The 22,289-nt window shown below is 36.8% G+C and overlaps 1 protein-coding gene across 9 annotated transcripts in view; it reads left to right on the top strand.

The window, feature by feature from the left end:
• TTLL7 (tubulin tyrosine ligase like 7) overlaps positions 1-22,289 on the top strand; it is a 63,361-nt gene that overhangs the window by 3,471 nt on the left and 37,601 nt on the right. For all 9 annotated transcript variants that reach the window (XR_014853736.1, XM_085067933.1, XM_085067927.1 and 6 more), the window contains 4 exons: positions 16,421-16,583; positions 16,738-16,869; positions 18,036-18,157; positions 18,865-18,932. Coding sequence is in view for 8 of the 9 variants with exons in the window: in XM_085067933.1 (XP_084924059.1) it covers positions 16,559-16,583; positions 16,738-16,869; positions 18,036-18,157; positions 18,865-18,932 (347 nt within the window). In the remaining variant the exon portion in view is untranslated. The remainder of the gene's footprint in view (positions 1-16,420; positions 16,584-16,737; positions 16,870-18,035; positions 18,158-18,864; positions 18,933-22,289) is intronic.

Below are 22,289 nucleotides of genomic sequence, written 5' to 3'. Positions count from 1 at the left end.
TTAAATATTCATACAGCTGTACAATACAGTTTCACAATATTACCACATTAATTTATACTCACCAACATTTTGACTCTGCCTCGAATTCCATATGCCAGGAAACAAGCTCTAACATTTTAGAATAAACTTTTGACTTTGTGTTTTAAAGGGTTAAATAAAGCAGACATAATGGTTCTTGCTTTTCTAATTAAAGTATCAGCTTTAATTAGAAAACAGGATCTCCAGAATTAAGACTACTGTATGCAATTGTACTATTTGTTTTCCCAATATTAAAAATTAAAGTTCAGATAGTTTAAAATGTTAAAAAATAAATCCACATTGTTTCAAAGGCAATGTTTAAAAATATTATCACATGGGGTTTTCATGAACATTCATTTCTGGGGACAGAGGAATAGTACTGCTTTGCAAAGAGTTAATTAACAATAATGATAAAAGAAAGACAAAAGAAGACGTTCTGATTTAGAGATCACTTTTCACTTCCTGGAGTGGAGTGAGTGTTATGCCAATTCCCACTTACGCTTGTATTTGGTTTTGGAAGGATTCCAGATTGAAGTTTAATATGCACCACTGTCCAAATGCACCTTAGATGGCTATATTACTGTTAATTGATAGAAAAACTGACTGCCTAAATGGATCGAAGTGCTTGATGCTGCAGTTCAGGAGCCCTTTGTGGCCAGCAGTAGTAAGAGAGTACTAACAGTCACTCTCTTCAGAAGAAAGAAATGAAGGCTAAATCCACTTTTCATATATAATAAATGCTGCAGAAAGAATTGAGTGGGGCGTGGGTTTCACAGTTAGACACAGAGATGTGTTGACATGTTTATTTTCATCCTTGCTTAGTAGCAAAATGCTAAATATATTCTTCTTTGGTTACATTAAAGTATGTTTCCTTTCAACTTTGTCCTTGGGTTGACATGTATTTGTTTTATTTTTAGCACTTGAAAACTAACACAGTTATATCCCTATAGGGTGCAGTGGAAGCACTGGAGTATAGCATGAGAAAATGCAATCAGATGCTTAATACTGAATCCTTGCAGGTGAAGAGATGAAGATCTTGATACTGATTATGAACACAGGAAACAAGTGGACTGACAGGACAGAGTATTGTGAGATTTGATGGGGAAATCACTTTTATCTGCTTGCTCAGAATGAGCTTTACTTGGAAATATAGAATAGAGCTATGTGATGGAAGACTTTCAGTGCTTTTGTAGGTGGTTGTCAAGTGTTCAGTGTTCATTGAACATGAAATTTCTGGGAATTTGTAATATTGTTTTATCATTCCAAGCTTAGCTTGGTGGTGTGGAAGATGGGAGAAACATGCAAAAACACTTCATATAAATTATTGATTAAAGAAATCTCAAAGATGTGCACTTTATTCGCCCGGGAAAGGCTACCCTTTGAATTACATTTTATTTCATGGGGTTTTTTAGAGGCATATAGTGTTATCCTAACTTTTTACGTCAACCTGAAGTCTTTGAAAAACTATATATTACTAGTTGGCATTAACAATTAGGCATTAATTTGAATAAGAAGGGGTTTTTTGCTGAAATGAGCAAGAATGATTTGAGAACATGGGTTTGATAGATTTTGTGCCATTTAAAAAATGGAAGCATTTACTGAAAATAATGTTTCTGAGGACGGAAAGGAGATATCCAGTGAGTAGAATAAAGCATGAAGACACAGGAATCAGTGCTGTCTCAAACCAAAATTGTTGCAAATTCATAAAGATGGGAATCTTGTAAAGCATCATGCTAGTTTTGGCTGGGGTAGTGTTAATTTTCTTCACAGTATATAGTTTGGGGCTACAATCTGTATTTATGGTAAAAACTATGTTGATAACAGGTATGTTTGTTGTTGCTGAGCAGAGCTTACAAGGCCTTTTCTACTTCTTGTACTGCTATGCTGGCAAGGAGACTGGGATGCATGGGCAATTGGGAGGGGACATGGCTGGGACAGCAGATCCCAACCCACCAAAGGGGTATCCCATACCACATGACATCATGTTCAGCATATAAAGAGGGGTGAAGAAGGAGGAAGAGGGGATGTTTGCAGTGATGTCTTTTGGCTCCCCAAATAATTGGTTCCTCATGATGGAACCCTGGTTTCTTGGGGATGGTTGAACGCCTGCCTGCCCATGGGAAATGGTTAATGAATTCCTTGTTTTGCTTTTCTTGTGCGTGAAGCTCTTGCTTTCCCTATTATCTCAACCCACGACTTTTATTAGTTTAATCCTGATTCTCTCACCCACCCTGGGAGACTGAGGTGGTGGGGAAGGGAGTGAGTGGCTGCATGGTGCTTAGTTGGCAACCCAGCTTAAACTGTGACAGATATTGACCCAGAGCAGCATTCACAAGTGCAGAAATAGAAGACAAGTAAGGGAACAATACAAAGTTAGACTTGAAATTCTGGACACCAGTCGAGAAATTATGGAGTTAATGACCCTGAGCAGCCAATTAAAAAAGCCTATATATTACTTTCCTCTGTTGCCTCTAGGTATGAAGAGAAAATGAAAGGACATTGTGGCCTTTTTGCCAAGAGCAACACTCAGGAATACAAACACATATAGGAAGCAAGTCTTTGATATTTTATGAGAAAATGAAATAAAATTTATGAGAAATAGAAATATAAAAGAAGATATGTTCTTGTGAACGTGTGTTTGGGAAGGTCTGATGCAGTCAACAGACTATTTAGTTTCATTGATAAATACCTTCAGTCATAGGACATACATAATATGGTTCCAGTTGTCTGAGTAAATTAGTTTAATGGTACAGTTGAAGCTGAGTCTCTGCCACAGCTGCATGTAAGACACCTGGAACAAAGACAGTATGAGGAGCCATGGGGAAAAGTCATCTCTGGAGACAGACTTCAGGAGAGATGTCCACATTTCACTCCCAGTTCTCTTCTTCCACAGGAAATTGTCTCTCAGTTGGTTGCACTGAGTTTCGTCCTGTAATTTCCTACTGTTTCAAAGTCCTTGAAGTAATTCCTTAAATTTTGGAAGATGTACATGGCCAATCATGACCAAAGCAGAGGCCTTAATCCTTGGTGTTTGGGGTTTTTTTGGTGGTTTTGTTTGTTTGTTTGTTTGTGTGTGTGTGTGTGTGTGAAATGGAAAGCTATACTTCTTATCAACTGGGGAAAATTGCAACAAACTGGTAGAACTATTGAATTTTCAGAGCCTTATTTCTTTTATGTACATTGTAGCCTTTACACGTTCTGCTCACAGCTGCATTCTACCAACATATGATTTCCAAAGGCTGGCATTTGGGCTAGAAGGACTACCAATGGTTATGCAAATATATCCTTTCCCATCTCACTAGAATCTATCTCTCCACAGTACTTTATCTTTGTAGGATAGGTGTGGCAGTAGTGGTGCAGTCAGTCTTGTTTGGCACATCTGATGGGCCTGACTGCTATAAAACTAACACAAAAGAATGGAGTGCCGTTCATATCTCAATTTTTTTTCTGTGGTTGTTCTTTTTTGGTGGGTTTTGTTTGTTTATTTTCTGTGGGGGGAGAGTAATCCATTTGAACAAAGGAACTTTCTAAACCTTTTATTGTCAGATATCCTTTGTGGTCCACAGTCTATTAAAATGTACTGAGCTGTCAAATCACAGCCATCTTTTCTTAATGTAAAAGAATAATATGACAGAGAAAAGTTGTCTTATGAAGTGATGTCAGAAAACAATTTCTTATTGATATAAATAGGCATTGCAAAAGAAAACAGCATCATTTAAGGAATATAAATGGTTTCAGAATACTACAGAAAAAGCTATTCCAGTAAAGAATTACCTTTTGGTTTTCCATCACTTCACTTAATATTTCATTTGGTTTAAAAATTGATCTGTAATATTGTAATGCTGGCTTCACTGAAATCATACAGGTTTAATTTCAAAGCTCAAATCTCATTGGTCCAAGGCTGGAGAAGAATGAGAATCTTTTCTTATTGCAAATTATTAACTTCTTTAGCCTTCTTCTATGCTAGTGTCTTTTGTTATTGTGATCTTGACCTCTTAATTCTACATTTGGAGAAACTATTTTCCTGGTTACAGTAGCTCATATCTCTGTTATATCTCTTTCCAGTCACTGAGTCATTTTCTGGTTTTAGATTTTACTTCTTGTTAGCTTATTGTTATGACTAAATCCTACTGACTTTCTTCCCACGGCTCTTGTCATACTCTAAGTAAAGTGGGAAATAAAGCATTCTTTCCTTATAGCATGTATCATGCCTGTGTCTTGTCACCCAAAACACAGGGCAAAAATAGCTAGAAAGGGTTAAGAAAGAGATCTAAAAAGTGCTAGGGATAGGCTAAATGGGAAGACTGCTGCAGCCAGTCTTTCCCTGGTGTATTACTGCCTGAAACTGTATCAGCTGTCAATTATTGATAGAAAAATCTGTTTCCGGAGGGCTGACTCTTCAGATATGTTCAGCAATGCAACACTAACAGTAAGTGATTTCATTTTGCTACTTCTACGGCAGAATTATTTTAAATCTGTTTCAGATATCAGTTGGAGGTCCTGGTATGACTGTGTATTCTGTAGTATGTAATCTTGTCAGCTAAATCCATGATAAATAAACATTTTGCACTGTCATCAGTAATTGTATGCAAAAGAATTTGGTATATCATCCTGCCACATGCTGCTGCAAAGGTTTTGTTTGTTAGTTTGGGATTTTTTGTTTGTGTATTTTTTTCATTATTACTCTCTATTGCAGACTATGTTAATTGAAATCCACTGCTTTCAGTTTGAATGCTCATGCATTCTGTCCACTACATATATTTTGCAATGATTTCTTTTTCCAGGATTCTTCCTGCTTTTCTTTATTTTTTATGCTTTTTCTCATCCATTCTTGAACTTGGATCTTTCCCTATAACAGAGTGCTAGACTCAGGAGCATCTACAGAATGCAGTAAATTGTGAACCATTAGTTAGAAAATATGCTGTGGGAGAGCATCATGAAGCATTTTCTGTGGCAGTATATCTATATATCACCTGCACAGTAATCCCTGTTTCTAAACATGTGAATCCTGCATGAGCTGTGAAATGTGAAGTCCTGACTCTACATGCCAAGCAATTCTGAAAGTGATACTTGAAGCTTGTAATCTTTGTCAAGAAAGAAAAAATTGGAGGCAACTCAGTTAGTTTGAGCTGTAATCTCTATTGTGATGAAAGTTTGATTTAAATGGACTCCAGTTTTGACATGGATGAGACCAAAGGACTCTGTGTCTTAATTATAGTTCTGAATTGTGTCATCAGCAGGTCTGTCCTGGAACTGAAACATATAAAGTCCTCAAAAGTCAATAGAAACATCTTTATTTACTTCACTAAGTTGCAGAGAAAATCCTATATTTAAAGCTTGACCTCATTTACATTATAGACTTGACACAAATTTTGTAATTTTTGTACAGATCTTCAGAATGATGGAACTGGGAAATTTTCTGAAGAAAGCTTTTTCTTACTTTGAGCAATTGAACATAAAAGATTGGGAAGAAGTTTCATACTTGTGAAGTAATATTCAGAGCCCTGCATCAATAGCCAACTATGAATGCTGGTTTATTCTCTTTTTTTTTTTTCCCTGTTTGGTATGTCAGTTGTCATCTTCTCCATTCTCCTTTGTACTAACACTTTGCATTAAACTCCTTCTGAAATATTTATTCTTCTAGTTATTAGGTGTGTTGTAACTTTTCCATACTTTTGGATTTAAAAATGGCTTTGACTCAGTTTGGTGCATTTCTCTTTATCTTTGTCTGGGGTTATGAGGCAAATATACTACTCTCTGGCTACAAAAAAATTTTCTGTAGCGTGAAGGGTATGATATGTCTGAGACAGTCAGAAGCACAAAAGAATAAACTTCATAGTTTTCTGATAAAGATCATATGATCAAAATAAAAGTGTGTGGATTAGTTCCCAGTCATGTTTTATTTTAGCTGGCAGTGATGCATGTTCCTACAATGTAATAAGAAATTAATGTATTTGTTTCATTTGAATATTTGAAAAGCAGTTAGCTTTGCAGCCAGCATGTATTTGACTATATAAGTTTATGCCTTTCTTTTTCTTTGAGAATGCACCTTTAAGAAATATAAGATTAAAGCAATGAAGCATCAAATTGAGTGTTGTTAAATGAATTGAATATACTACTGCTCTAGCCTCTGGTTGAGGACTTTCATTTCAGAATACTTTTCAAGTGTAGCTCTTAGCTCTTAACCAACACTTTTTTTTTTTTTTTTAATAAAAGAAAAAAGTGATACATACACACCAGAGCCACTTACTTTTAAGTGTTGCTTTTTGGGAGTTGACCAGGATGGATGAGAACACGACTAACCATGATATTGTTCCAAATTTGGAACACTGCTTCTGCTGTGATTAAAGCAATGGAGGCAATGTTCATGCTTAGGGAAGTTATCTCTTCAGATTTTGGAATTATTTTAAACTACATTAAAAGCTCCAGTGCTATTGTCAGTATGGTGTCTGCAGCTCACAGACAATGTGTGATTACTCAATGAATAAACTGCTGAATACTGTAGGGATACCTCAGTAATGTTGTACTTATCATTCAGAAAGTACATTATCCTGGTTCTGTGAGTTCAAGCATATCCCAGAAAATTACTTTTTGGTAGGCTATTCTCATGTTTTAAGTAAAAATTAAAGCTAGTGTTTATAAAGTCTGGTGCACGTCACTTTTTTCTCTTGTTTTGGGTAATCAAAGTATTCAATTTAGGATGAATATTTAAGATGTTATTTTTATAGGCTGTGTGACTACATGCTGTATTTCTCTACAGGTGAGCAGTACCTGCACAAAATACTCCTGTAGTAGGATAATGGAGTCTCATCTCATTACTGATGAGGATAGTGACTCTAGATCCCCTACAATGGATAAAATAGTGTGACACAGAGGGTTTGGAGCCAATCCAGCCTTTTAAGGGAATTTCTATAAATCAGGTCAAGAAGCTTCTGAGGCCTCACATCCTTTTGAAACTGGTTGATTTTCTCCTGTTTTCATTTGCAAAAATATTTTCAAATCAGTGGTACCCCACTGAGCCCCAAGTACTAAGCTGTGGGGAGGAAAGCATGTTTTTGTGAAATGTTTTGTAGCTGCTGGAGTTTCTGGTTCATTTATCAGCTGTTTGCAAACTGTTACTAGCACTAAGTGTTGGCTGCAGTAGTCTCTGATATTGTAGGCCAACTGTGAATATTTCTGATTGTCACTTGTTATTTACAGAGTAGTATATGACAGTCAGTAAAATACTAGAGGTCTACCAACACTAATAAAAGCATTCAAGTATTGCCAGTGGAGCAAATGGATTCATAGTTGGAAATGTCAGGATAATGTGATAAAGAATTTGATGATCATGTAAGAGAACCTTTCTTGTGCTTTCATGGTCTAGAAGCCTTTGAATAAATGTTTCTTGTGATTTCAAGAAACTTCTTTTTGGTGATTTATTCAAGACCTGATTTTTGTCTTAATGTTTGCACATTGGGTGCTGAAGCTACAGGCTAATGTCTGCCAATTTAAATTTCAGACTGCTGTGGGAGTGTCACCCTTGTTGCTAAACTAGAAAACATTGTTATGTGGCAGCATGTGAATTAGGATGATGTAATCTTCAATCAGTTATCGTGGGCCGTGTGTGAGGACTGCAGCCTATGTCTAGTGATGCTGAAAGGAATCTATGAATCGCAGGCCTGCGAAATATGAGATTAAATGAGACAGACCAACACAGAGCTGAGGTGTGGCTCTTGTGCTACACAGAACTCTGCAGAAATTAATTTAACCACATTTCTGTTCTTGCGTCCCTGAGCTTGAGGTTGTTTTCACACTAAGCCAATGCTGCCAGCTTGAAGCAAGGGAGGGAGAATTTGATGTGTGAGGGGGAACCATCTAAAGATATTTTTTTTTCTTTTCTTCCGCCAGATCCTTAGCAAATCTCTCCCTAAGGTCTATTTATAATATAATGAATCACTGCAAACATATCAGCTTCATTAAAGGATTAGTGCTTTTTATTCTAAGACAGCTCTGCTGATATATGTTAAGTGTTAAATTGTCCTATCTTGTCGATCCCTAAGGCCTCTAACTCTTACTAGAGAAATAAATCTTTTGAGAAGTGAATGATAGAAAAAGAAAGGAGTAGTATAATTCCAGTGGTGATTAGTGTGTGGTGTACACAATTTAAAGCACCGTGTGATAGCTGTTGATGTGTGTTGACATGCTGTAATTAAGAGCATGGATGGCACACTGCAAAGTCAAAAGCAGAGCGGAGAAGTTTCCACAGGTGCCACAACTCAAATTCCTCTTCTAACTCCCTCTTGTTTACCTTTCCCCTACCAAACCCACAATGTTAATGTTACACCTCAATATTACTAGGACACAAGATCAATATGGCACATTATGATCTTTGTTTCATTCTTCAGTGGCCATGGTTGTCTCACCACTGAGTGTTGACCCTTAGCATGTGTCAGTCCATCAGTGAGTGTGGCTTCCTGCACTCGGTCCTCAAGACAGAGCAAACAAATGTCTTTGTGCAGTTTGGTTCCAGGGAATGCTTCATTTGAGGTGTTGGGGTCCAGCCCCCCTATGGCCATGGGTCCCCTGCCCCTCAGCTGTCACTTGTAGAGCTGATGTGGCTGATTGGCTCTCATGGCATGGATGTTTCTAGGCTGAAAGTGCCTACAGCACACCAATGCTGTTTTAAATGAAGGTGGAATGGTTGTATGTAATACATTTATATACAATAATTTCATTTATATATATATATATGTATATTAAATGGTTGTATAGAGTGGTTCTATAACAAATAGAGATTGGCTACTATTCAGCAGTGTTCAGTAGAACTTACTGTGATCAAGAGGTAGGAATACTTTATGTTCCAGAGTTAGTGAAATGTCTTCCTGTCAGATTTATGGTGTTATTGACACTTACTGAAGTGGTGAACAGTAGTACAAGATTTATGCATTATCTCTGCTTTTTACTGGCAGAAAATAAAACGTGAAAGCTGATATTTTTTAGCAGCAAGTGACAGAGATATGTATTTTCTGAAATTTAGATTTTACTGTATAAAAACATTGTTACACTTGCTTGGTTGAGCTGTCTTGTCAATATTTTTCCTTGCCATTATGAATGTTAAATAATGTTTATTTAAAGTTCACAGCATTTTGTTTTTGAACTATCGATTTGTAAGTCATGCAGATTCTTTTTTCTTACCTTGGGAAGTAATGTATCTTCTATGTTTTACTGAGCAAATAAAAGATTCAAGCCTTGACCTTTTACTGTGGTTTTCTAATTCGGTCTCACTTTCTTTGATGGCCCTCTTTCAATATTCAGACCATAACTATGAAACTCTATAGTGCTCAATTTGCTAACAGTCTGAAATATGTTATCACATTAGAAAGGGCTTTTGAAAGGTGAGAATGAGCTAACAGATTGTCGCATTGTGTGCTCTGCTGTGAAAGACACTTTGGAGGTCATTTTTTAAACAGAAAATCAATCTTCAGATTTAAAAGATTTGACATTGATTTAAATTTGGCCAATGACTTGAAGTTTCATTTTGGAAAATGGACAGATGCAAAAAGAAACAATATTACTTCAAGACAGCACTGAAAGAAAAAGATTGTTTCTATGCTCAATTGTGATCTCTCTATTTTGTGAGTAGGAAATGATTAATGCTTGTGAAACTCTGATGTGAAACTTCCACCATTTTGACAGTTTCTAATATATTTCCTGTTTTCTGAATTGGTGACTCTATACTTATGATTTCATAGATGTTTTGTGATACTAAACAATGAAAAATTTCAATCCAAAGCTGTGAAGTGTGAAGTCAGGAGAAGACCAAAGTAAAATCTCCCATGAACTAACACTGCAAAGCTCTCTGGGCTCTGTGCCACTGTCTGTTGCTGAGCCTTGGAGCTGGCACTGAAGGGTCATCTCCTGGCCAGGCTCCAGCCATTTAAGATAACACACCTTTTGTATTCTCCAGTAAAAGAAACAGGTTCACAGCTGTGATTCCTGTTTTACATTGTGTTTTGAAGGTAGACTAGAAGGGTCAGGATAGTTCATGCTTTGAATATTACTAAACAGGCACTGTGAAGTTAGGTTTGTTATGTGAACTGTGATGCAAATGTGTAAGACTAATTCTAGGGCCTTTACTGATTGGGGTCTCAAATGGCTGTTTTAAGGTTAAACTTGATCTAAAGTAACTGTAACATATGGGCTCAGAGGGAGAGTGCTGTTACTTTAACTTGGCTTGGTCATTTGATTTGATTTCTTAGGGAAATGTTAGAAGTTTTAGAAATGCTGGCCATTCAGATAAACTAGTTCAGAGAATTGTTTTACAGAACTGCATGATTCAAAAAAAATTGTGTACATAATACTGTTTGTATTCCTTTGTAGCTTGTACCTGTCCATTTAGCAAATCAAACACCTGAGAACTCTGTAAATTCACTTTATCTGAAAGAACTGCTGAATAAACGTCTCATCTCTTTCATGGTGAGAATGAAGGATGTTTAAATTAATAGACTTCATTTGACTTCAGAATATTTTGAACCAAATTATATGCAATTTTAAGCCAGCTGACAGGTAGCCTTTTAAAAACAAGCTTGTCACTTTGACATATCGAGCCTCAAAATAAGGATTACTTTTTGCATGTAGAATTTCTCTGTAAGAGTGAGAACTTGCCGCCAAACTGTTCTTTGAGCATGTAACAGTAAAACTGGTCGCTATGCTTGCTTGTAGCAGGAGCACTTTGACATACATTTTATAAGGACATATATTAAAAAAAATCATGAAAGGGTATGAGGCTTTTAGTTTTGCTCTTTCATTACTGAAAATTGTTATTATCTTGCTGAATGTGGTTATGAAAAAGGCATTTTTCGCTATTATAATTTCTGTTGATTTCTTAACCTCATATTGAATCTGCATTTTATATCTCAATTCCAGATCAACAGTAGATTAGTAATAAGTAACTGTATTAACTGTAATAAGTAGCACACCCCTCACTACGGTGTATCCAGACTTCCACACTCTAAGATCTGAGGGTAAACGACTTAATTGTTAGATTGAAAAAAACCCAGAACTCAGATCTTTGCTAGGTCAGGGCTTGATGACTATGTTCACATCTTTCTTTTTCCTGTTTCTCTGAATTTTTTGTTGTTCTAATCTTCCAGCTTATTGGAGAGTGGGGATTTCAGCACTGTGATGTTCTCCTTCCATCCCTGTAGTCACCTGCCAGGTTCTGTAACTGTATCTCCAGTGTGCCTTCTTTTCACTGCAAAATCTCCTTATGTCAGGAGCTTTGTGGGTTTCTTTCCAGCTACTCTGCACTTCCAGACACTTGTGAAAGCACCGAGTAAATTGTACTAATGGGCTCAGAGAAAAGCAGTCTGCTAGTTTCAAATCTATTCTAAAATATTCCACCGATGATGAGTGATAACTTATCTGTACCCTAACAATGCAGGAAATTAAAACTAACAATCCATTTTTGTAGCACTTCACCTAGGTATGTAGGATGTTAATTGTCTTTGAGAAGTCATGTCTTATGTACCATGGCTTAAGATCTGAAGTCTTGTGTTCTGTTCATGTACGTAAAGCTAAGCACATGTATAACGCATGGAGCTTTTCACACTGGGCATCAGTAGTGTCACAATTGCTTAGAAGGAAGGAAGAAGCTCACATTGAAAACAGCACACTAAGTGATACAGTGTTGTCTTGGCTGTGGAACATGGAGTATTTTGGAGCAGATGATTCTACCATTCCTAGTGATTAAATCTATCAGATTAAATCAATTTTAAATGTGCGTATGCAACCTAGTCTCATTTTCTTCGGGTGCACAGTCATGGCTTCATAGTTACTGGTATGATCCAAATTAGGCTGGAGAATCTCATTGACTTGAGTTCTTTGGAAGAGATTCTCAAATTGCACTGCTTTATTTTCAGTTGAATTTGACTCTCCCTGTTCTTTTTTGATCTGATTAGTTAAACCTTTTTCTGGGATGCTTACTGGTTGGAAAAAAAAAAGGGGGGTGTCTAATGACATACAATTACTATTTAGAGATTAAAAGTAACCTTTTCAGGTCCAGACTGTATCAAGACATAAAGTGAAGGTTCGTGAAAGGCAGAGGTCACTTTTGAGCAGTCTGGAGAAAAAACCCATGAAATTAGAGAGAGATTTGTTCAAAAATACCTACATATAATCTAGGCCAGGAAGAATATTTTTCAGGCAATTTTCTAACTTATTATTATACACTTAATTTGTGTAACAGCATAAAATACTATTAATTTTTATTTTCTAGAATATATTACAACTTCTTGTCAAAGAATCATTCCATCAACTATGAAACCACTTCTTTCCACTGTCCCCTCCTCTTTACCAAGGCACTCTCATATCTTGCTCAGACTGTTCTTTTAAATGGACTTGAGCATCTGCTATGTTCCCTGTCTGTGTGCAACACTTCCCTCTCCAGCAATAGTATCCTGCCTCTCCTGTCCCTGGAGGGAAAAAAAAGATCCTTCTCTCTCTCTTTTTTGGTCTTCTGTGCCTTTCTAGGACAGGATTGTGTGCAATGTACCTCTCCTACTGTCACTCTCACACCTTTGCTACGCAGCTGTAAAGATAACATCTTTTTTTCCTGTAGAGCTCTTTTAGTCAAAGTGCTTGTTTATATAAGAATGTGCTAACCTGATGAAGATGCATTCATTTCTTCTTCACAAGTCTTTCTCCATTTATATGTTAACCATTTTTGTTCAGTTACCCTTGAATCTGTATGGTTGAGCAACAAACCTTCACCAATTTATGTGTACCAGGATTTCAGAAGGGAAATGGTGTATGCCGCAGGGACTGCAATCCTTTTCTGCCTGAGTGTGAATTCAGAGATTTCTGACAGCTGACTTGCTCCACAAGTCCCAGTTTGAAAATAGAATTCTTTCTTCTTTGTTATTAAAAGCAATCTCTTAGAAACAGGTCTCTCAGGTAGATTAGTAGCAAGATATGCCTCTGCGTTGTAGCTGAACACAGGTTATAGGTTATGCTTATTTTATAAGTAAAAACTTCTCATAGGTATAAGAACTGACTCAGAATTTGATGTAATCATAACCTGACAATGCTGCTGCTGGTATTGTGCATAATCTGGGTGAGTCCTGCAATAAGCTTTGCCCTGTAACTGGCAGAGGCTACCTGCAGAGCAGTCTGTGCTGCAAGTCTTTTCCTTCAGCTGTGCTCTGACCTGGGAGTAGGGCTTGGCAATAATGACAAATCAGGAGATGTGAGATAGAGCAAGGTGCCTGAGGAGGACCTGGGTCAGAGAACAGAATAACTTCGGGGTGATTTCTGCTGTACAGAATTAAAAAAGAAAGATGTGTAGGAGCTTGTGGCTGCCAGGGCCTGTGCCCTGCCATGTTGCCTCTCAGTGCTCTGTCAGAGTGCACCCTTCTCCTTCCAGCTCCCTTCAGCAGCAGCCCTTCATGTATTGCTCTCAGAGATGTATTCCTGTCTCTCCCAAGTGATCCATTCCTCTGGTTAGAGAGTTGTTCATCTAAAGGGTAGTTAGAGGAACAGTTGCAATTTACCTGGGAAGATTGCAGCTTCCTCAGTAGGGTGGTATTATATTTTCTTGCTGCAGAATTGGAACATCTCATGCACTGTATGGGGACACACAAAGCAGGGAGGTCTAAACAGGGGCAAGTCTACTGCTCCTGTGGCTTAGCCTACAACGTATACCAGCAATTCACTGCTCTGGGCATTGCATCCCCCTAGATGAGATGCAGTGTCTCTCATCTGTCACTTGACATGGTGCGAAGAAAAGCTGAGGCTGTCCCATTTCACTGGGCCTTATTTGCCCTTTGGAAAGGAGCAAAAGAAAGGACTGCATCCCATGTAAAGTATTTTGGAAAACTAATGGTTAAGAACTGCTGGTGCTTTGCTATTCAGTGAAAGGGTTGGTTGAAGATGGGCTGCTGAAGAGAAGTCAAGCAGTTGTAAAACAATTTGGAATTACTACTTAAAAGCTTAGGTCAGAATACAGTTTATTGCTATGGGATGGTGCTTGTGAGAAGTTAAAATCCTAAAATAAGTCTGAATACAGAGTACAGCCCCATTATTTTGCTTTCCCCGTGTCTGAACTACTAACTGTCCACAGAATACTCTGAAGGTGGCCATAAATCTTTACCATCAACTCATGTATGTGTGGTTAAAAGTAGACTGGTCACAGACCTTGAATGTTGGTACATGCTATTTAAACCCTGAAGAATATTTTTCTGAGAAGAATAGAATAGTGTCTATCTAAAGAAAAGCAGTAATTCAGCAGTATGGTGCAGTTTGGAATTTCATGGTCCACCTACAGAACACAGTGTGTTATAGTAACTTTGGCCAGGTAATTTTCTGTGATTGTAAGATGAATGAAAGCTCTATGAGCTGCTTGCTTTCTATGAGCATATCATAGCTTGTAAATCATGCTGTATTAGTGAAGGGCTGGCGTTTCTCACAGGAAAATATTAGTCCTCTTAACATCCTTCCAAATGTATTAAAAGTTTTTAGTCAGTAGAGCAAAGAAACAACTGCCAGGAATTTTTGTATGTTCATACAAGTCCTTAATTGGGTAACAGACGTACTTCAGTATTATTCCCAGGAACTAACCATGTCTTGCACTCTGGTGGTATTCTTAGCCTGAGAAACAGATAACATGCAATATCCAGTGAGTCACTGTGCCCAGCACTGAGTTTCCTTCACAGCAGTTTTAAGGAGGATGAACGCTTTGCTTTCCCAACTCTGTGTCTAATATTAGTATGCCAGCATGCCCGAGGACTTTCAGGCCACCTTCTCAGATAATGTCATCCAAAATATTCAAACTTCAAAATGGCTGGGTACTACTGCTGTGCTGTCTGACATTGGATCTGTGTGTAAAACATCTCTCATGCTTTATGGATAAATACACAGGGGCACTAAATGGACATGAGGGAGATTTGGTTGTCGTGTTACAAAGCAGAATTTGGCTCCTGGTACATTTGTGACCGTCATAAAAGAGCCATAATCTGTTCCTTTTATCCTTTTGCATCATTGGGCTGTTAAGGGTAAATATCTGCCTTGAAAGGAAGTTAGATCTTGCAGCTCAAAATATCTGCTTTTATATTTTCTTAACAGGCGAAAGTGTGACTTGTCCAGAGCACACTTACATCTCTCTCTCCTCTGTTGTGTGTACTGTTGTGTGTACACACTAAAAAAAATGTGGATTTATAAGTTATGCTTTGGTAATTTTGTTAACACACATCTTGTCCAATCTTATGACCAAATATATTTTGCATCGTAAGTCATGGCTGGATTTGACTTTGCTGTAATTTTCTGCTATTTATAGCAGAAGAAATTCCTTGTGCTCTCTATAAAGCTATTTTAAATAAATCTTGCAATCACCAAAAGCAGCAATATAAACTAATCTAAAGCTAGTGTAAGGAACTTTAGCTCCACATATAACTGCAGAAAAGAAATTAAAGCATTTAAAGATCAGTAACATATTGTATATGTTTTGAAAACTTGTAGATTTGTTTGAGGCAGCCTGCCAAAGACAGCATTTGTTTCCTTGCAGGCTTTGGTATAACAGTGCTGCATGCCCGAAGTCATGCAGCAGTGTGTTTAGAGGAGATTTATTCCTGTGGTTTTTTTCCTAATTGTTTCCTAATTAATTCCATTGTTCTTATGTGCTTAAGATGGACCTAAAAACATTTTAATATGTGTGATTTTTCATTTAGGGCTGTGTTCATGAGGGAAAAAAAGAAAAAGGAATTTTGTGTGAGTGTAGATGTTAAAAATAGCATTTTATGTAAATAAATGCTCACTTTAGAAACTGAAAATTTGTATGTTTGCCAAACCAAAATGTCTTCAAATTAAGTCAGCTGTGTCATGAAGTGCTCATGAGACTGCAGCCATGTTACCGCATGGTTATTGGACAATTGCTTTAAAAAACATTGAAAAGTGAAAAAGGGGGAAATGATTATTAATGTGATTTCAGTTATTTTCCATTTGGTACCTGAAAACCAGTCGTGTGTCTGATTTTAATTTTTTACTTAAAACATGGTTTAAAATGACTATAAATTCGTTGAGCTTTGTGGAGATAGAAAGTGGCAGTATAGATTGAATTCAGTGTTACCTATTTTCATGTCCAAAATGTCCCGTATCCAAATGAAAATCAGAAAATGAAGTAATATAATTACATAATTTCATTTTGAGAACTACCACTGCAAAGTGTTTTTTTCCCAGAAAGAAAATAATTGAGCTGTAATGAAAGAAGTTTTGTATTTACAATAGCTTGATCAACCTTTTAAAATAACAGTTCTTTATATGTGTTATTAAAAGTGTTTTCATATTTAGTTTCCTGATGTTTACTTATATTTTTTTTCTTCAGGATTTCTCCACAACTCTAAATCTCTCTTACAATTTTTCAACACAGGTATCTATCCATTCCAGAACGAATATTTTCTGCAACCAGAGACTGGAATGGCATGACTGGAGTTTTAAGTAATTTGGCTTTAACCGTTTCACCATTTACTGAGAACTTGGAACAGAATTTGAACTCTCCTAGGTTATAATGCCATCCTTTCCTAATGAGGGAGGTATGCTAGTCTTGGATTTTTAATATACCCTATGAATTATTCATTATATTTGTACGTATAAGTTGTGATGAAGTATGTGTTCGTATTTTTAGTTCATTTGTGTATGTTATTTGAGATAGAAAAATGTTGATAGTTACAACATTATTTTTCAAAGATAACCAAGGAACTGCTCCTCTGACTTTGAGTTCAGAACTACCCTATCAGAGCACAATTAAAAGAAAAGTCAGGAAGAAGAAGAAGCATGGAGTCATCACTGCAAATCTCGCTGGCACAAAATATGAAATTGGTAGGAAGCTGCCTATTTTGTTTTCACTTTAATAGCCTTTGATGTGAGAGAAATTACTGATTAATGGAGTGAATTAATGGAGTTCGCATCAAGCTGACAGTGAGACATTTCTGAAGGAGTTTCTTTTGTAAGAAACCTGGGGTTTTCTTGTAACATTGAATGCATAGCTTTGAACACTGTGCATCTATTAATCCCCATTTGTTACTCAGGAAAGGGCCTTGAAATGTAAAAACTTAAGTAATCCAGAAGGCTGTTGAAGAACCCTCTAAATATGTGTTATGTATGTGTTTGGAAGTTTACTTAAAGCCTTGAAAGATGAACAGTGTAAATTCAATGTTAAATACTCCAATTATAATACAGAGGCTTCTCAATAAAATCTGTTAATGTTTTGTGTCGCTGTTGAGCAGCTAGCAGAGTAATGAAGGCACCAGTTCTCAGTGGCAAGAAGGAATGACCTTTATTGTTTTGATTTCATCATATATATAGAGTTTTCAAAAGTCACCCAGATTGGTCAGACAGAAGCCTTCCCCCAGGCCTGATTGGCCAGGCCTGCACTGCCCAAGTTCTGGGACACTGTTCCAACAACATCCAAACTTTATCTTTATTTATAGAACACAAGAAGAATTCTCGTTGGAAAAACCTGTGCTAGCCACAGTTTTGTATTTTCATGCTTGGTACTAAAATCTTTTTTTCCTAGAATCATAGTTATGCATGGCACATAATCAGTCTTTCTCTTTTTAAAAAATAAAATTATGCATGCATTTGCTTCTGCAACACTGTACCTTGTCTAAGGAGGCATTTTTGTCTCTGTCTGCAGTGAAACTTATAGTTATCACTGTTTTAAAATTAACTCACTGCATAACCAAGATTAAATCTAACTGCTGTACAAGAGGATTTTTCCTGGATGATAGGGGAATACCTTGAAGCTCTTTGCAGTTCCCATCAGTGGTTGTGCTCATTCCTGCCTCACTATAAGATGCTGTAATGTTGTAATGGCAGGTTTGCATTAGACTGATGGAAATATTGCAAGATAAATAGCTTGCCATTATTCTCAGACAAAGGGTTCTATATTGGAAGTGTTTAAAATCTTAATGAATTTTTTAAATGTCAAGATTTATTTATTTTAGAGATTCAAAATAGTCCCTAAGTGTGTGATTTCTCCATAGTACGTGTAGTAATACAAGAAATGGGATTTGTGAAAACACGTGATGAAGATGAAACAGCAAATCTTATCTGGAGTGATTGTGCAGTGCAGCAAGAGAAGATTGCTGAGCTTCGGAACTATCAGGTACTGTGGTAGTTAAGATTTTTGATACGTTTCAGTAAACTGCGATTTTACCAACTGAAATTACCCAACTGAAATGTTGGGTAATTGTCACTGCTCAGTTCTACTTGTGTGGAGGGAAAAAGCCCCACAGAAAACACAACCAACCAGGCTGCAATAAGGCTGTACCACTGTATATCTTAAAATTTTATTTTCTTTTCCAGGGTTATTTGTTCATACCACTTGGAATCTGGTGTGTAAATATTTGGGGCTGTTCTTTCATGCACTTTTCTGCCAGTTGGGTGTTGTGAATTATCAGTTTAACAGAAGATGTAAAACATCATTTATAAGTTTCTCATAAGCTTTTAAGCAGTAGGTGAACAACCAGAGCTCTTTCCACAGTTTTGTGAATAAATAATTTGGTTTTTTACCGTTACTTCGTGTTTGCATTCTTTGTTTCTAGATAGCTTTGTGAATAAAAGTATGATAGTCTAGTGTATGAAATTAAATCAATGGGCACTTATATTGGTTGAAGAGAATACAACTTACAGCATCTTTAGTTTTGCTAAGAACACATAGTATAGTGTAAGATATTATCTTAAATAATTTAGATGTAACACTAATTATGTTTGCCTGAGCATGCAGTTTAATGTTTTAAATAATAGTATTAGGTATGCCAGGAAAACGAAAACATTTCAGTCAATTTTCTTTTTTTTTTTCTACTTCCTCAGAGAATCAACCATTTTCCAGGAATGGGAGAGATATGCAGAAAGGATTTTCTGGCAAGAAACATGACTAAGTAATATTTCTTTTCATATTAAGAAGTTTCCCAGCTGTAGTATTTAATGCAATAATATACAGAACTATTTTCATAACTTTAGCTTTGGTCCTGAATCTGTAGCATTGGAATTGGCTACTTTATCTCTTCAATTGACTTCAGTGGAATATTATGTAGGTTCACTTCTCTGTCTACACATTGCAGAATGTAGGCGAGTCTTGAATTATTGTACAATAAACCTAATACATAATACACCCAGGTATATATCCCATAATGGTAGAACAGAAAAAATAACTGTGGCTGGATGGTGCATCTGGACTATCCTGTGCAGTGTGCTCTAGGATAACCCTGCTTCAGCTGGGGGGTTGGACCAGATGGCCCACTGTAGTCCTTCCAGCCTGACCCATTCTGTGATAGTATTTCTTCAAAATAATTAATAGCTATATTTTTGTGCCTATCAAATTCAAAAAATGTGACATATCTTACCATTTATATATGAAGAAATAAGTCAGTGAGGCTCATTTGTCTAATTACAAATTCTCCTCACTCTAGTGGAATAACTTGGTACTGAGGAATTATCCTAGCTGAGAATCTGTGAGTAAGACCTGCAAGAAAACAATACTAAATAATGATCTGATAGTCTGGTAATAAGGAAAGGTTTGAGGGTAAATATATGTCAATATTTTGGTTATTCTAATCTAAGTTAGTTTGTAGAGCAATTATTAATGGAGTTAATCTTTTGGCCCCCAACATTACTTACAGTGCATTAACTGTTAACAGAACAGAATTTGTTTTCATATGAATATAATTAATGTGATATCTCTTTTCTCTCTCTCTCAATTTCTTTCTCCTTCCTTTTCTGTTTTTTAACTAGAACACATAACATGTAGACTGTATGCAGCTTTTATGATGCAAATATTATGTGCATTGCTGTGGTGTCTCCATGTCCTACGTGTGGACCAGAGCTTCACATGGAATAATGAAACAGATGTAAAGAGGAATGTAATTGAGAAACAAAGGCAGGCATGAGCATCATTTTCAAGGATAATAATCAGAATACAGAAAAGAACAAAGTAACTATAGAAGTGGCATTGTAGGGTCAACTAGATCTTAAGAGACCTTTGTGAATGGTCTCTTAGATGAGAAGTCCTCATGTGAAGGATAAGTGTGGTTACAGAACGAATTCAGTAAGTGGGGGAGAAGGTGCACAGGATGAATGGGAAGGGGCACAGATCCATCTATGAGATATTGTTTTTTCCAGCATCTTTGTTGATTGTATTTAAAAGGTTCATGAACTGATCATGGGCCAAGAACCATTCTCATCCATACATGCCATCTAACTTTCCATACTTCAAAAGTCAGAGGATTTTGAAATGTAGGCAGTGGAACCTGTGTTATTAGACTGACAAGTCATCTTCAGTAAGCTGTGTTTTGTTCAACACCATTGATTCTTTCATACAAAAAGCACTCTGAGATCAAGAGCACAGTCTGACCACATTTGTGAGCTAAAATAGTACTGAGAAGAACAATCATTTTCTATTTATTTCTCAGACCTCCTGATAAGGACAGCAAAGGCTAAATGATGGAGCAGCACAGTGAAAAAGTGGTTACTCACAGTAGTGAACAGCAGATGTGCTGAAAAATAGGGCCATTGTAATGGAACAGGCCTTGATTCCACAGGCTACTTGATGATGTTCCTAAGCCCTTTCTGAATAGGGCCAAGTAGGGAAAGAACAGAGCTGAATTACTTTTTTGAAAGTTTTAGTGAGCCCCAGAACTTATAAACAATGCTGAAGTATTCCACTTCATATTATTAAGTGTTTGTAGTCTACCCATTTATGCATCAGAAAGAAAAGGCATATAGAACTGATACACTTGCAGTCACAAAATAATATATCAGGAATACCTTGAAGCTGTATTCAATGAGTAGGGAGTGTGTGTATTGAAATCCTTGAGTAAGCTAAATGGCAGGTCTCTAGCATATAACAGGATGCATATGATAAATAATCTGGAGAGGGATTGAATCTAACACAGGAATTGCTTTTTGCCTAAAAATAGGATAATTTCTGCCTAGATAAGCTACTCAGTTGGCAAAGTAATAACATTCATAAATATAGAGCTGATGGAGAGTAGTTTAACAATATGCATGAATCAGGAATTACAATACCTACTTATGTTTTTAAAAAGTTTTCCTGAATATTCAGTGGCTTTCATTAAACCAGATTTGTAAAGATAATAGTTACAATGAAACTGCAGAAGCACTGAACCTCGTGCAGTACTGCTATAGCTATTGTGGTTTCTGCAGAGTGTTTGTTGGGTAGTTGGCTACACAGTTTGGTGACAGCATATCCATTATACCAGTAGGGCTTGGCTACAGTCCTAGCCCTACACATGTGGCTGACAGCTCTGTTTTTTCCATTAGTATTTTAGCCACTTAAAGAAAAAGTATCTGCCCAGGAGTATTTTGTAGGCTCATAGTAGAAATGAAAAATGGAAATGATATTGCCCCTTTTACACTTAAGTTATGCTGATGCTGTTGCTTTTCCATACAAAAGGAGAAATATAGCTATGTCTGTATTTAATTGAAAAATATTAAAATTTATCATAATGGCATTTAAAAAAAATCAAAGCTGGGGAACTTCCTACATCACTTAATCTCTTTTTAAACTTCCAGTTTCTTTCTGTTGGTCTGTGGATATTTGTGTTTTAGATATATCCACTCTATGTTACAGAGTAGTTGTGAGTTACCTGAACTAATTTCATTTGAAGTTCTATATGAAGGAAGTGTCAGGTAACTGAGTACCTGAAGCAAGCTAGCTGCACCAGTATGTAGCTCAGCAAAAACTAAATTTATTCTGCTGGGAACTATGATAGCAGTGTGCATAGTACCACCAGGTCCCCACAGCTCCTCTGACTTGGCTGCATTAAAGCAACCCAGCATTAAAGCAACCCCTATGTACCCAAGCCATACTGACAGCGTGGTGTGGGTCTGTCTTACTGTCTGCCACATAAGCAGCTTTGGCTGATGGAAATTTCTACTCCCTGAATTCTTTACCATTCTTCCTCTCCTGTTTTTCTTCACAGACAACAGAGGTATAAAATGAAGTATACTCACTACCTCAGCTGCCATAGTTGTTAAATCAGGGATGCGAGGACCTTGCTGCCTCCTTTAACCACATTCAAAATTTGATTCCCTGCAATGTTTTAACCTTATTTTTACTTTAGTTCTTCTGTTCCACCCCCTGATCCCTACTGCCTCTCCGCTTGGTCTTCCTTTGAATGTCTTTGCTTACTTTTGATTAAATTAGGTGTTCTTGGGATCTTAATCCCAATATACTGGGACCAAACACAAAGAAAAGTTTGTGTGATTTTTCCTAT

Source organism: Lichenostomus cassidix, chromosome 8 (assembly GCF_008360975.1).
Source record: "Lichenostomus cassidix isolate B80296 chromosome 8, HeHo_3.0, whole genome shotgun sequence".
Taxonomy (NCBI): domain Eukaryota; kingdom Metazoa; phylum Chordata; class Aves; order Passeriformes; family Meliphagidae; genus Lichenostomus; species Lichenostomus cassidix.
Note: the sequence above shows the minus strand (reverse complement) of the source record. Positions and strands in the feature narration are given on the sequence as shown.